Source organism: Acanthopagrus latus, chromosome 11 (genome assembly GCF_904848185.1).
Source record: "Acanthopagrus latus isolate v.2019 chromosome 11, fAcaLat1.1, whole genome shotgun sequence".
Lineage (NCBI taxonomy): Eukaryota > Metazoa > Chordata > Actinopteri > Spariformes > Sparidae > Acanthopagrus > Acanthopagrus latus.
In genome coordinates this window covers 5916237-5932997 of record NC_051049.1, presented here as the reverse complement: position 1 = coordinate 5932997, position 16761 = coordinate 5916237, and the positions used below count along the sequence as shown (strand labels likewise).

At 40.9% G+C, this 16761-nt stretch overlaps 1 protein-coding gene and 1 long non-coding RNA gene across 2 annotated transcripts in view; one reads left to right on the top strand and one right to left on the bottom strand.

The window, feature by feature from the left end:
* LOC119029218 (gamma-aminobutyric acid receptor subunit gamma-3) overlaps positions 1–16761 on the bottom strand; it is a 49273-nt gene that overhangs the window by 26328 nt on the left and 6184 nt on the right. Inside the window, exon 3 of the mRNA XM_037115908.1 lies at positions 5946–6013. Within this exon, the coding sequence (XP_036971803.1) occupies positions 5946–6013 (68 nt within the window). The remainder of the gene's footprint in view (positions 1–5945; positions 6014–16761) is intronic.
* LOC119029219 lies at positions 7253–8849 on the top strand. The gene is made up of 3 exons (XR_005077928.1): positions 7253–7388; positions 8392–8496; positions 8626–8849. It is a non-coding gene; the product is annotated as an uncharacterized LOC119029219 (long non-coding RNA).

Here is a 16761-nt window from a genome sequence, read left to right as displayed (position 1 = left end):
GGAATATTTCCCCGTCACTTTTTTAAATCACGGGGACAAATGGGAATATTAGTCATTATCGAAAATCTGCACATGGTTTACAGTCGACTCTGACGGGCGGGGAAATTATTCTGCCGACAGTTTACCCCATGCTTAAAAAATGACTAGAATACAAATCAGACAACAACCGGGCTGATTAATGGCTCACGATGGAATAAACAGCTGGAATTTGAAGCAGCCTGAAAGAGGCCACCTACCACGACAACACGTCTGCTCCGCGTCGCCTGCAGCGGTGCAGCTTTTCATTTCGGTGACGAGACAGCGGAGGCATATGCCACTGACCCTCCGCCCCCCTCATGCAAATAAGCCATTATGAATGTTATTTTTTTTTCTGCATGAACTCTCCATAGTGTGTTGTCTGAGTTAGGTTGGTGATTATTGATCACCTACGTCTATAATATGACCCTGTTGCTTCGACACACATATTTTCATGCTTTTTGTTGTTTTGATGAACAAGATATCTGAAGACAGGCTTCACAAAAACTACCTTTTTGAAAACAGATTTTTTTGTTTTAATGTTGCTTTTTTTTTTTTTTCTCCTCCTGAGACATTTTCCCAGCACCATTCATGTCTCACATCCCTGTGAGTTCAAGGACTTGATAAAACCTCTATTTTTCGGCTCTCTGGCACCTTTCAGCTGAAACAGAGAAGTGCTTAATTGCTTCCTACCTCTGAACAGTCTTGCTCTCTTCCTGCAGCTCTCGGTAGAAATGAACGCCCTCGTCAAATAAACATTTTCACGTGTATCAAAGTTACATAGCGCTGATCACTGCAGCAGGTACTTTAAACTAGGGCAAAGCATACGCAGTGTGAAGCTGGCACTTGATGATTATGCGGCAAAAAGCCTTACAGTACGTACTGTATGTGTCCTGTGCTTTGAGACGTCTTGTCATGTTGCTCTGCTGGCTTGAGGTCTCTCCTCGTGTCCTTATTAGAGGCAGCTGAAGGTCGATCAGAGCGAGGAGACAAACCTTCATCATCCAGCTGGTGTGATCTGCTGCTCTGAGCTTTTGTCAAGTACACAGTTACAATGTGACGGTCCGAAGATCTCGATAACCATTTGATTGCAGGTGCAAAAAAGCAACAACACACAGGTTGTCAACGAGCAGTTGCTTTGAGTTGGGATGTGACAGAGGCAGTTATTTTCCTCACTTTCATTTTATCTTTGAATGACACAATTTGTACACAGTATGGCTCTTAAATTGTTTTCATGACTCTCACTGCAACTATCATTTGTGCTGCACCAGGTTTATTTAACTGAATGAAACACTTGATTTATGAACCACGTCATGTGGAGTCCTTGTATGTACAAAGTCCAGGACCGTCACACCAGAATACAGGGTTCATGTCCAGTGTGTGGTTGTATTCAAGCAACAAATGCGCTTTGTTTAATGTGAGAAAAAGATATTTTCAGTTCACGAACACTCATTTCGGAACTATTGGGATGAAAGTTGCTGAGCAGGAGGAGAATCTCTCCAGCATCTCGGTTCAAACTGAAGTTGCGAGTCAATCCTGAGCTCCATCAGACCAAACTCTCACAACAGAGACAGAAAAGTCCATTTGTGGGAGCAGATTGTCTGCACACTGAATGTTGCTGGTGCGTGTTGTGCGTTTTTAACCCTGCGTCATGTAAGTTTATCATGAGCCGTGTGGTCTGACATCTGTTGTCATAGTGTTAGCAGCTGTCAATCAAAACCAACGTGCATGCTACTGTACTTTAACGTCGGTCGTAATGGTGGAGCTTAATATTTCCTTTGGTGGCAGATGTAGTTTGAGAAGCACCGATCTGTAGACATACACGAACGCACATTTTTCAATTTAAAACTTGTGCTGTCAGGAAAAAAATGAACAATGTGTGCCTTTGAATGTGTAACCTATAAACAGGCCATCGACTGCTGTTCACACCTTTGCTTTTAAACGAGAGAGTGAGCCACATGTGCCCAAGTTTCCTCCCGCAGTTTAATGACATAGAAATTCTGGACAGTCCACAGGGTGTGCCCCTCCCTCATTCAGTGCATGCTGGGAATGGCTCAAGCTGCCCCTTTTCCCTGCAGAGGTAAGAATAAAGGATGGAAATAAATACAGCTTGTCAACAACATCCTGCACTGCCCTCGAGGTAACACAGGGGATGCTTGTTATTGTGTTTTTTTTAATGTTTCAGAGTTTAATCAGTTTACTAAAGAGAAATATAACACACAAATGTTGCTTATGGGTCACTTACACCTCCTCAGCCCCACCCAGGTTGTGTCTTGTTTGCACAAATAAATATTTTCTGTCTTTAGTAGCTGCCAAGTTAAAAGAGGAGACAAACCCATAACCCAGGTCTAACAAAAGATACAACATGACTGCTCAGTCCAAGTAGCAGCAATAAGCAATATAAAAACAGCAACCAGCCATAAAAGCGGTTAAAAGTGGACCCGCAGAAATCATGTCAGTCCTGAACAGTGTTAAAACAGGAAACATATACTTGTTGGTCTATTACACTGATTGAAGCACACGAGCAGCATGTTATTATTCCACTGAGATCAGTTCCGTTTGTGGCGTTACCAAGAGCCTCATTATAAGATCCTCCTGAAGATGACTTCATTACCAAAATCTTCCAGCCAGAAAAATGAAAAAATTAGATGCATCACTTAGGCCCATTAAGTGAACTCTTCCGCTCGCATCTGAGCCATCCGGTAACTAAGTCGAACCAGCTGACCCACCTTTTATGGAGAGATTGTTATGAAGTGAATAATAATAAAAAAAAAAAACTTTTCAAAGCAATTTTCTGTCACAGCAGGTACGAGCCAAACAATCAGAGTAAGCTGCAAATTTCAGGAACATTACGAATTAATATTGTGCTGGGAGCTAAAGAAAACCACAGTTGCAGCAGTCCTGCCAGCAGCCCGCTCACACAGTGGGAAATGGACTGGCATGAATATTGTATTTCTCTGGATATCCAGTGTGTGATAGCCTGTGAGTGGGCGGCTCTCTCCACAGGGTGAGAATAGCAACAGGGACCCCACTGGCACCCGTTTTCGTTTTGGCAGGAACTCCAGGTTGACACCAGGTTGCCTTGGACACTGAATGACCCAGAAGTATAAAAATAGCTTCTTCATAATTACAAAGAGGCTGCCTCCTCCAACGTGACATATTGTTCATTGCTTATTAAAACACAGCTCCGCTTATTGTTTCTACTGAATGGGTCATTCACAGTGTGCTTAATCGTCACAGCGCTAATGAAGAGGAAATCAAGGATGGATTTCCCCGCTTACAGCAGCGGCTAGAAAATACTTTGTGACGATAAACATTGTTTATTAACATGACCGGCCTCCCTCTGAAAAGCTTGAGAGGCAGTTTATCCAGTCTAGAATTTCCTCAGCAGATATGCACATAAAACCTAAAGATACTTTAACAATTTGAACTATAAATTGATTGCTAAGAACTTTTTTTTTTTTTTTACAGACATTCATGGTCCCCAAAGGATGAACATACTGATGTTGGGGATCCCCAGACTTTTCCTTCAAGCACCACCACCATGAGTATCACCTGAAATGTCTAACAGCTCCTGGTGGACTGTAATAAAATTGATTACAGACATTCACGTTACCCTGAACATGAACTATTAACACCTTGATGATGTCACTGGGTTGAAATTCAGGTTCAGCACTTTGGTTTAACTGTAAAAACGAATGACATTTCAAATATATTCTTGGTGTTTATCATCAAATGCGTGCACACATAACAAACTAAGATTGTGAACATATTCACAACACACCTGTTTAACACCTGCACAGTAGCATTGTCACTATTAGCACATATTAGCATGCTAATGCCTCTAGCTCATTGCCTTACCACAGCCGCAGTGCTGCTATAACTGTAAACTCCAATTCTTGTTAAATAACATGAGTTTATTTCATTTTGTCTTTGTTTATTTCCTTCAGGAAATTTGAACACTTGACCAGATGTGACAAGAACTGACTTCCAGTTTTCTGATTAACTAGGACTTTGAAGAATACTTTAAATTTAGTTGGTCAAGTGTTTGTGTTGTTTTTTTTAAGTTTCATTTAAGTTTTACAGCGGCACTATGTAGTGATGGAAAAATAAAATTGACTCAGAATTTCAATATTTACAATATTAATGAGGTAATAATGCAAACTCAGAAATATTTATCTTTCTTGGAGGAAAATAAGGTTTGAAGCTAGAAAGGTGGCAGGGTCCGCCACATATAAACAAAGTAAAACAGTATGAGATTGTGTTGTTCTTTAAGGTCAGTTTGGTTATTCAGATTATTCAGCCATGAAAACTAAGAGATTTTGTTTATTGTGTTTGTTCTGACATAAATATATCAGTCCATCTTTCTCTTCTGATTAAAACGTCTCCCTCAAAACTACGCAGTGCTCCTTTTTAAATCACTGGTAAACACAAGAATGTCGGGGTGCATGACCTTCTAAATTTTGATTTATTGTTAAAGAAATGATCAAAAAGATTTATGTGTGAGGAGCTCAGACATCTTATTCTGTCTTTGTCTTTAAGGTAGACTGTGTGGGAGGCCTTAATAAAAAATCCTCCTGGTGCAGATATTCTCCGCACGTCCACCTGAAGACTCTGGTAAAGAGCCAGAAAATGCTAGAAGGATGAAACATCCCATCTGTCCCGAGAACGCATCAGTAAGTGGTGCAAAATGATCGGATGAAAAGATTTATCGCTGGGTTGATGGCTCACTTGCTGTTTTATCCATGCGGAGCACAAATTATGTCACCTTTTGTTAAAGAACAGCTCGGTGTCAGCGCCCGACTGTGAATGGAAGCTGCTGCAGACGACTCCAGCAGACGTCTTTATGTCAGACGACCTGGTGCAAGACTTCAGCGGGCTGATGAACATCATGATGTCTATTTCTTTTGAATTTCTGCGCCACATTTCCATCAATAGTTTTTCTTTCCACCTTTGATTGTACTTTTGTGATGTGAAAATGGCCTCATTTCTGCTGGGTGTATTCTCAGAGCGAAAGGGGAATTAATCACCGTCTGTCTCCTGGAGAAGTCATGACACCCTGAATTATACACAGCGTCACAATTAGAAACAATACGAGTATGATGACTGATACTGTATGTGAATTCTTCTCTGACAATGGGGCTTAAAATTAGCTTGACGCGGAGGGGGTGCTTTGCTGTAGTAGCACTGATGTGGACTGAAATCGCTGTTGTTCTTAATCAAATTAAAACTAAATAACTCGCCCTCATGTCCGCTCACTGAATATTACAGCAAAGACTGGTGCACCAATATTCAGTCCAGAGATCCCACACTGCCTTAAAGGGGAAATATGTATGAATTTTAGTTTAAAACATTCAAATATGAATGAACATCAACAGAATGTGAAGGCAATTGTTCTAAAAATCTAAAAACAGCTATAGTGTTTTACAAGGTCCAATTAATTTAATACAAGTTTCAATGTGAATTAGAAACCCACATGACCAGCGACCCACGAGTGGCCCTGGCGACTCTTTGAGGACACTCCCACACAGAGTTTAAAATCCTGCGACTCCCCTCCAGTTAGTCAGAACTGAAGACGTCTCCTGGATGGGAGGTCAAACGTCTTCAAGACCTGGATGACTGACAACATTCATCAACAAGTTTCAACATCAATTTTATCAGGAAACTCCGTGACAAGAACTCGGAAAAGTTCTGGATGTTGGGTGAGTTTGCACGCTCCCATTTTCTGAGTTTGAGTTTATTTTCACCAAACACAAAAACCTAAATTTCACCAAACTAACAAAGCCCTTATTGAATGTAACTCCATGTAGTTGTGATTCTTCGTTGCAAACTATATATACCACAAAAAATATACATACGTTCAAGACCTGAAAAGATGCAGCACAGTGTGTTACGTAAGAACAAAACCGTAAAGAAAGGGATCGACTCACCATATTTATTGACGACACCGGTCCGATGCTGTTCACAAATATGTCAACATCGATAACAGTTGGTTTAACTGTGGAGGAAAAAAAAAAAAAGAGAAAAGATCAAAATAGTTATTGATCAAGACTTTCATTTTCGGCACCACATCTGCCTCTTTTTATTTTTGTGAATCAAAGAGCGGCGGAGCGAAGCCGGATCAATGACACTTTGTTGTTCTGGATGCTTTGAGGAGCGAGCCGCCGCTGTGTGAAGCGGTTCCTCGGGGAGCTGTGGTTGTTAATAATGATCACACATTAGTCCTCCTCACATAAACTGCTGCCATAAAACCGCTCCAGAAGTGAAGCAGCAATTATGCATCCATGCATTCACAAAACCAGCCGACCAAGCACCTGAACACGACGCACTATTAGAACATCAGAGGAAGTGCCGGGCTGTCCGCTGGTTCTCAATCACACTTATCCCCGCTGGTTTTCACTCCAGAACCCAATCATGAACCGAATTACATCTGCGATGGCAGATGAATGTAATTAACTGATAAATGGGCAGTTTCTCCAGTCCCTGATTGGACCAGGATGAAACCCTGTGGTTGTCTATCGCCCTGGACCAGAAAATCCACCGTGTTCTGCCTCACCTGGAGGAGATAACTCCACTAATTAAAAAGGTCAGAACCTCCAAGTCTGACACGCTCAGCGCTCAACTCAGAACAGAGAAGTCAAGTGTGTCAAAATCACTGAAAAACTAACTGTAGCCTTTTGTCCTTCAGTTGTCATTCAGCGTACATGAGATTTTAATCTTTAATCGAAATGAATAATGAGTCAGACTCTGATAAAGGTACCAGATCTCAAAGATTGTCTATTGGAGGCACGAGGCATCACTTGGTTTTGTTTTGTTTTGTTGGCTGAGACTCAGACTGAGTGTTTTTTGTTTGTTTTGGGGAGATCTTGAAGAGGAGAGATTTTTTTTCTGTCGAGAGTAACGAACACATTTGAACTGTGGGTTTGTGGTATTTGGGCCAGACGTGGATTTCATCATTCGATGTCGAGATTCAGTTCCCGTCGGTCAGTTCGGCAGAAAGAATCGTTCATATTGTTCAGTCGCGTTTCCGGCACAATGTGGTTTAGTGGTCATAGCAATAACTTCATGATTATGTGTGCTTTTAGACAACACAACAGTGGATAATGTGTATATTCAGATTGACATTAAATTGACATGAACGAGAACGATGAGATACGAACAAAATTAAATGTTTTTTTTTTGTTTGTTTGTTTGTTTTTTTTTATCATGGAAACGGTTGCTATGCTTTCCTGTTCCTCATTGGCTAAAATTCGACAACAGTGTCCTAGACTCAGCATACGATTGGCTGGCTCTCAGATTAAACAGTGAACAACACAGCGACTCGTCTGTGAGAACGACAGAACGAACGAGAGAGAAGTGAAACGTGGAATCAGGTCAGTTTGTTCCTTCGAACTGTTTCGTTCTTCATCATCTTTAATTTGGGCACTGAATGTATAAATGCTGTTTTGGACTGCAAATTCTTATTGCCTGCCTGATTCCTGGTTGTAAAGTAGGCAGCCATGCACTGAAATACACGTCTGTCCTCCTGTACGGTTCGCCTTATAAACGAGCTCTCAGTCTAGACCATTTAACGAATGCATAACCATGCTAATGGAAGCTACAGTTAGCAGCACTTAACACCTGGGTCAATTCTAAAACATTGCACTTTGAAATTGCCGACTGGAAACCGGGAAAAAAAAGAAGAGCTGAACATGCTGAAACACTCTGTGAAGCTGTGGAGAGCTGCAGAAAAATTCTCACATCTCAGCTCATCACTGTGAGTGACACCTCCCACATTACACACAGTCGATCTTCCCATTGTTGTTATGAAATATCAATCAGTTGCAGCTGTAAAAGGGAACTCCACTGATTCTCTCTGACCACATATATTTAAGTCAAGGTGAATCACTCCACACTTAACTGACTCGACAATGTCAGTGCTGATCACTGCGGTGGGCCACCACTGATGAGGATTTGGTCGCCTGAGGAGATTTTCAACTGGATTTCATAGCTTGCAGCACCGAGTCAATTTACTATACAGCAGCACATACACACTGAACTGTAAGAATACGTTTCCTCTTCTTCACTCTTGTCTACGATCCATCTCCTCCTCCTCAACCTGCCAGCTCCACTCACGGTGGAACCCCCTCTGGCTCTCCACCCCCCCGGCGTCGCCGCTCTCAACGATTTCACGCTCAGGCGTAAAAGCGCCATCGAAACCTTGAACTTTTTCAAAGCGGCTAAGTGACAGCTGTGACATACCGCTGCCACGAGTGTTCACATTTACTCAGTAAAGAGCTCCTCCATCATTTCACATTACCTGTCTTTGGAGTCTGGATGTCTCAGCCAATTAAGTCCACAGTGAGAATTTTCTCCACCTGCCTGTCTCCGTTGCAGCGTGCGGTTCACGTGCGAACAGATGGCTCACTGGAGAACACTTCTGGAGGGACCCTGCTGAGGCAGCTTTTCAAAGGCACTGCATCCATAACCACACAACACCTGGTGAGCAAACCGCATACATCCACTTTATAAACCCGCTAAAAAAACAAGGAGACGATCTGAATGTGGTGTTAGTCGGTGTCAACGCATAACCGTCTACATTAACTTCTCTGTATATCACGTTGTAATCAGCACCCCATATAACCACCAGATGGGAACCGGGGCTGAAAACACTTCAAACGCACTCCTACCAACAACAGGATGTGTTTGTGACCTGAGGAGCAGCCACCCAGACAGGAAGTAAACTGGAGCGAATCAACCAACTGCAACGCTGCTCTGCTCTCTCAGTCTCCTCTCTTCGAACATGATGGTCTTTACTAAACAAAGTGTACATGCCATTAAAGGTACACTATGTAGTTTTGAGGAAGACCTTTTCTATTCTATTTAATTTTTTTTAGACCTAAACAAACCAAATAAACAAACACTCTTTGTTTTCACGACTGAATAAACAAACTGACCTTAAAGGACGACACAGTTTCATACAGTTTTACTTTGTTTACATGTGGCGGACCCTGCCACCTTTCTAGCTTCAAAAAGTGTTCTGTGGACATTTATATTCCTCTGAGAACAGCTTGTTTATTCAGTAATGGAAACATTAACATTTCTCATTTTGTAGTATTACCTCATTAATATTGTAATTATTAAAGTGCTCCCTTCGTTCTGCTGATGATAAGGCAGGTCTCTGACATCATCAGAGTTTTACAGCAGTCATTATGTTAAAAAACAAGAAGAGAGAAAAAGAGAGAGATTAACTGGCTTGTTACACTGTTTCTAAATGAGAATATCACAAAGGTTTCATCTAAATTAGATTACAGTACATAGTTCATTATAAAATCTGCTGCGTAGCCCCGTTTCCAGTGAATTCAGCTCATACGCAAACCAATTCGCATTAGTAATTTATGTTCAACAGGAAGTAGTGTAGAAACAAAGAGCAAGAATGTGGATGTCAGCGTGGTGGGGTGGGCGAGCAAGGAAGTTACTGAAATACACCGAGAGTATTTATTATTGATTGTTGTCAACTCGTGTCACTTTTAAGATTCGTGCCCACTTTTATATTTAGAATGACTAATTTGTGACGTCATTTCCTGCTGTACAGTCATAAAAACAACACCAGCAGGAACGTTTTGATCCACAACGAACAAATTACTGAATGAACAAAGAACGAAAAGTTAAATTAGTTCTACAAATATGCATAAATAAAATGAAAAAACGTGTTTGTAAAGTATATTCCATCAACAAGCACTGACATGCCTGAAGCCCCCTCATATCAGATCTACAGGCAACGTTGGGATCACATGACACACGGATGATGATTGTGTATGAAGGCACAATGTGTGTGGAACCACACGGATCCACATCACAACCACTGTGCACCGTCACAGAGTTCTGATCCGTCTCTGTCGCAGACCGTTCACTGGGAAGCATGAACCTGTACTCGCTGCTCACGTCACTGAAAAACAAAATAACCTGTAATCACATCACAATTCACGGCTTGATTCCGTAATCACTGAGTGAGTAACACAGTGGATGTAAGTTGGACCTTTTGCTACTCACAGCTCCTTGAACAGTAAATGTCCAATCACAGCTGAGAATCTGTAACGAGGCGCAGCAGGTGTGTCACGTTCTTCAGTTCACCTTGTGTTTAAGTGGCGCACACGGTAAAGTTCGATACAGTAAAGAACACTGCATTTCATTTTCCTAACAAACCTGCACCGTAAAACTGTACTCTCCTTTACATTGTCTCCATATAATGCTGTAATACAACGCTACTTATATTTTCGATGAACGTTGATGACAGTTTCAGTCTCAGTCTTCAGTAAATATTAATATATTACATGCTACTGAAGATCCTCAGGGCTCCTATTGCAACAAAGTCTACTTAGTCTACAGTCACGTTAACGGATCAGTGCAAAGAAACAATCATTTATCCTTTTATTGATATTGTGTTGTCTAAATATACATGCAGAACACAGCTAAACATTATTATTACTGAATTATTATCATTATTTTAGTTTTAAAAGGTTTTTGTTGTAAAGTCTCCTACATTTTAAAAGTTGACTTTACCTCAGAATGACCAAGTTATGGAAATGTCTTACGGGAAAAATAAATAAATAACACATAAAATACAAACATTCCATCTAATTAAAGGTGTACTATGTGGTTTTGGGGAACTTAAACAAACAAAATAAACAAACTCTCTCTGTTTTCATAACTGAACAAAATGAGTAGACAAACTTGAAGGACAAGACAATATATAATCATTTACTTTGTGTACATGTGGCGGACCCTGCCACCTTTTTAGCTTCTAACAGTGCTCTGGGACCTTATTTTCCTCTGAGAACAGCTTGTTTACTCGGTTATGGGAAGAAATTCTGAGTTTGGGCTCCTTTAATTAGCTTCTATTCTAGAGATCAGCTCTACCTGCGATTAGAGAAAAGAGACTTTGCTTGTGTCCGTCAGCACCAGCACCACAACTTCTTCATCGCACATCCCCGGTTGCGTCGCGGCGCCTCCCGCCCACAGCGCCACTTAGCAGCAGTTAGTCTGTGACTAGTCATTCAGTAAATGGGGACAGCTCATTAACTCTGGGAAAATAGATAACACGAACGAGGAATTAATTAGTAGCTGCGTGTGGGTTATTTATCGGCGCAGCCATCGGTGAAATAGTCTGAATGGACATCTAACTAAATACAGTGTGCTGTGGTGGTGTAATGGAGGGAGTGGAGACGGGCGGTCTTAAATAACAGCAGGAAGACAAGAGAATAACAGAGTGAAGCCTCTCAGGGGAGGCTGGGATCTGCTCCAACATGGTGGACGAGTACTGAGTACAACCATCCAGTGAGGGGGGGGAGAGAGAGCGGAGAGTTCAAACTCTTGTGAGATTTATTTGTCATTAAGTTGGGCAGAGAATGATGAACAGGTCCGCGGAGACATTAGCTAATCCCTCTCCAGGTTTTTGAGCTGATGAATGGACGTGTATTAGCTGCCGGTGAGGAAAGTGCGGCTCTCGTCTCTTTGTTTGACGCGCTGACAGTGAATATTTACGGCGGACGGGAACACGTGACCGCGGCTGGATGTTTTGTCTTTTCATGTTAATGTAAAACTAGAAATGTGTCACATTAGCCTGCCATCCTTCAGTGTCTGAGCAAGAAAGAAGAAAAAATAAAGTTAAACAAAAAGCAGATGTAGAATGAAATATAGAAAGCCTACGTGAAGTGTTTAACAATTCAGAAACAGCATGACAGACGCAGATTCATTATGTCTGCTCCTCACCAAGGGTAACGCTGCCTGTTTACAAAGAACTGAAATATTTAACGAGTTAATTAGACTTCCACTTATGTGAAGCATCAAACAGATCAATTCTGTTGACCTCTGACGGCCCGCGTCTTATCCTGAGTGGGTTCGGATCTTCCCACCAATTCCTCACCCCGACGGCTCCTCAGTCAGGAAGATAATCCATCTTTGATTTTCAATAAGTGCTCATCAACAATCACATAAAAAGCAAACAAACAAAACGAAATAAAACAGGCACGGTGCCGGGAGGAGGAAAGTTAGTGACGGCTGGTCAATGCCAGAATGAAGGAGATTTAACTTATTCTCTGAATTCTAAATACTGCAGGTTCATGAGTAAAACTCCAAATCAAGCCTAATCCAATACAACACTTGATAGCCACCCATAACTTAATCCTAATCTAGGATCTGCGTCTCATGGTTCTCACTCACAGACAGCAGACACCCAAATAAAATCGATGCATTATTCCCTGAGAAGTTAACAGAAATATGTGTCATAATGTTCAAAGGCGGATCTGTCCAAAAAACACTTTATGTTGTCTCTTCTGGACCTGGACTCATCCTCCATCCATGTTTCATGGAAACACATTCAGTAGTTTTTATATAATCCTGCTGACAAACCAACAACAGGTAATACATGTAAACCTGCTCTCAAATATGGAGGAACATTTCTGCCAGGAAATGAAGAGCAATGATGATGAAACTAGGAAAACTCAGTTAGTTAATTTCTCATCATTTTAATTTGGCAAATGAAGAGTTTGTCTTGACTGTGTTGCATTATTTCATGCATCATTTGACATTATTCTTCATGTGATGTAGTTTCAGCACGAGTATTTTCATCCTAGAGACCGATGTTGTGTCCCATGAGACACCAAAAGTTAATGTTGACTTATTTTGACCAATGCACCCTAATGTTACTTAAAGGGACATTCCGGTGTAAGATCAAGTTTGCAGACGGCTACCTTACATAGTTTTAGCAACCTCAGGAAAAGACCGCATGATAATAATACATTGCAGTACATGCCTCCAACAAGAAACCGCCATCAAAAGTCTTACTTGGTGTAAATTTACACTGGAATATCCCTTTAATGCAAAACATGACTCTTCCCTAAACCTAACCAAGGAGTTTTGTTGCCTAAACCTAACCCTAACCTTCAACGTTAACCATGTGTTCATCATCGTTACTTGGAAACAAACTGTGCTCAGTAACAATGTTCATATTTATATATTGAGCCTGTCGCCGGGGGCTCAGCACTATGTTCCCACATTTCTAGGACATTTTCAAAATTAGGTCTTGTGTTCCTACATTTCCCTTAAATTTCCCTAAGGAAAATGTGGGAACATAGAGCCTAATTTTGGAGAGAAATCTTAGAAATGTGGGAACAGAGGCACGCTCTCGTTGCTGGTACTTCATGCGCAGCATGTAACTCGGGTAAGAGGACGTAATTTTCCTTTAATATCGCTCAGCTTCCAGATAAAAGCAGCGGCTCTACCTCTCACTAGGACTCGTTTCATCGGAGTGACTGGTTTCCACCGCTGCACGTTTTTGCCATGTCATTACTCACACAAGCTCGCAGGAAGTCCCGATGGAAAAAAAAAAAAGCACATGTGGGAAAGTCGCAGCCCGTTCTCAGTCTTGGCTTCTACGTATTCTGAGGTGCAGAATAATGACTTATGGCATAAAGACTTCAACTTCTCGTCTCATTGTCCAGGCTCATTACTTGAAGAAACGCCAAGGGCTCTGAAATATTCAAAAAGCAGAACAGATCACCTCCCTCCGGCTAACTGCGCCACGGCCGATCATCTGTCACCCAGTAAGCAGACAGATACCAAAGCTGGTTTAAGGTTTTTTAATGAACGTGCAGGAGAGGAGCTGCACCGTGGAGTTACATCTGAGTGCATCTCACACTTTTTATCTGCATCCTCTCACAAGCACGAGTGTGGTAAATAGTTTTTCTTTGACAGAAACAGGTACAGTGGTACAAGTCGGCTTGTTGTCACTTTAACATCCGCCTCCTTACAAGCAGCTCTTGGACGTCGTTCAGGTGGTGCTGGGTTTCAAAAGAGAGACTGGAGACATTTAAAACGAAGATATTAAAAACTAACCACCGTCACGTTGTCGATAGCTTCCGTGTCAACACAGGATCCGTGCCAGCTGCCTCTCAAACCGGGATAAAAAAAGAAGCGACACATCTCACTCGCTTGCTCCGGAATCCAGAAAACACTAGGTGTCCATTTTATAATTTTAGTGATTTGGACTTTTCCAAAAAAAAAAAACAAACAAGTTTGACATCTTCTGGATGTATTTTGATGAGTTATGTGATCTGCTTCTTTCTGCTGTTCTCTGATTTCCAGCACACGAGGAACAGAAAGGCGAACTTCCCTCTCGGCAATGTGAAAAGAGTCGACTAGCTATTTTTAGCAGGTTCACCCCGCGTTTAAAAAAAACCCACATACACGCGCTTATTTTGATGTGATTGGTTTGTATGTCTGTTAGCTTAGCAGTCGTACAGCTTACAGTGAAATAAAGTGAGGAATGACATATTCGGGCCCACAGAACAGGACAACTGAGTAACACTCACTGTGCTCTCAGTGTGTTATTATTAGTGCATCATTTGTACGTACATCCAACTTTTAGCTCAGGCCATGCATTGTGATGAGCGATATTTCAGATATTTTTAATGCAGAGAGTAATTAATGGAGATGAAATCATTTAAAAACACAATAATAAGACATTTACAGCAGCATGATTAACTCTTGTCAGGGAATTTTGTAGTTTAGGCCCTTTAATGTCTCTGGGATCCCAGTTTTTATTAGATTCACTTATATTTAATGTACTTTTGCAGACTGTGCTCTAAATACAGGCAGAATATAATCAAACAGACTTGAAGCAGCCTCGCCCGTCACATCAAGCCTGATATCATATCGTTTTGCGTGACTGTAACGATAAGTCCACTGTACAGGACACACAGGAGGAGACAGAAGTCAGCTTTAGGATGGATAATCTGCTCTGGGGGGGGAAGTGGATTGTGTCTGTTTTGATAGATATGGATAACGGTACATATTCATGATTGAGTTCCCCTCCTAAAAAATTAGTTTGCAAATAGAAAAAAAACAAACAAATAAAAAAAAACAAAAAAACAAAAAAAACAGGTCCACTTCCATCTCATCTCACAGCCTTTTACCAAATGGACCGACTGTTTTTTTCCCCCCCGCCGACATGAAATCACGCATCTGATTAATCGATGTGAACTCTGCGTAAAAGTGTTTCAGTCTCATCAATCAAGCCGCTGTCATCACGCTGAGCCGAGCCTGACGCATCCTGACAACATCTTTTGTAGCCGACGTAGTTACTAGGTGATGGTCTGAACAAAAGCTTCGCTCATCTCGTGTGAAGAAAGGTGACATTTAAAACAGCGTATTCTCTGTTTCACTTTCTCGGGCTGGTGTTCCTCCTCTGAAAGCCTATTATATTACAGTGATGGTGTCGGCTTTTAACTGCTTTTGACTTGACATTATGCACAATAGAAGGGAAGAAAACAAAACACAGCTGTTAATTATGATGGGATTTCAGGTCCATTAGAGAGACGCACATGTAGACAGGGACCTGCGCCGAGAAAACTTTACTGATTTTTGAGATGAAACCACGTTAAGAACTTTTTTTCTGACCAACATTTTTTTCAGCAATATTAATTTCATGTATTTTCTTACGTAATTATGTCTCTATATAGTCATTTTTATCGGTAGAAATGGCAGAATTTGCCATTCTCGTGCTGGAAATAACAACCTAGTCAATCCTGGACTGGTGTCATGGTTTGACTTTTGGTTTTGTCATTTCTTGTTTTATTTTGAAAGTTTTGTCCTGTTTCGCTGTTCATTTCCTCCCTTTGTCTGTTTTCCCGCCCTCACCTAGTTAATCACCGCTTGTGTATTTAAGTCTTTGTCTTCCCCTTGATTGTTTTCGTTTTTTTTAATTCCTCAAATTATTTCTAGTTTGTATTTTGTTTTGCTTAAATTTTTCTCCTTTTTTGGCCAGATTTTTGGATTTTAGATTTTAATTGTCAGCTTTATGTTATTAAAAATTCACTTTCTGTTCTAATTATTTGACTGCCTGTGTGTCTCAGTCTGGTTTATATCCAGTCTACATAAGGTCACTTCTTCTTCGTCGAAAATAACCTGAATTATTGATCGATTTTCTGTACTCATCTGTGAGTTATGCTTGTATTTATCTTGCAGTGATATTCAAGTTTATTGCTAACTGCAATACAAATACACAATACGGAAACTGCTAATTTAGGTGTAATCAGTGTTGAGTGTAATATTGTGTATTAGATGCATTAAACCTCTATTGAATTTTTGTTCAGGGAGTTTTCGGTAGCCCTTGAATCACAAATTTTGTTGTACGTGAAAGACAAATTGATTTTTTGCTGTGAAGCCTTTTGAAAAAGGTGAATTTACTTTGATTTGAAAATTGTGAAGTTCACGAATGAGATTCAATATGGTGCAACGAAGAGGAACTGAGATATCAGAAAGGGTTGTTATTATTATTTTTTTTTTGATATAGGTCAGGTTTTTGTGTTTTGACCAGCTTTGATGGGGAACCTCTGACAACATCTGAACTATTTCCAAAACTGTTCCCCAAAACATGCAGTAGAACAGATCATGAACCCACAGCGAGGTATCAAACTCCCAAACAAACCTGTTGCATCAGCAGTCCATCAACTACATCTACTGTAAATGCAGCTAAAATAATCTCCCATAGGCGACATATGCATGAGAGATTTACAGAACATGATGCATTCATCCAGTTTAACTGTTTGTAATTTTAACTGCCTCACTGTTTACTGTTACATCTCTGAGTATCATATCAAAGCTATATTAACTCTCCTTACTGCTGCTGGTTCACATTAAAAGCGTTCACATGATGAATCAGGTCGCTTCCACGGTGAAACAGTTAACGGAAATGCAGCGTATTAG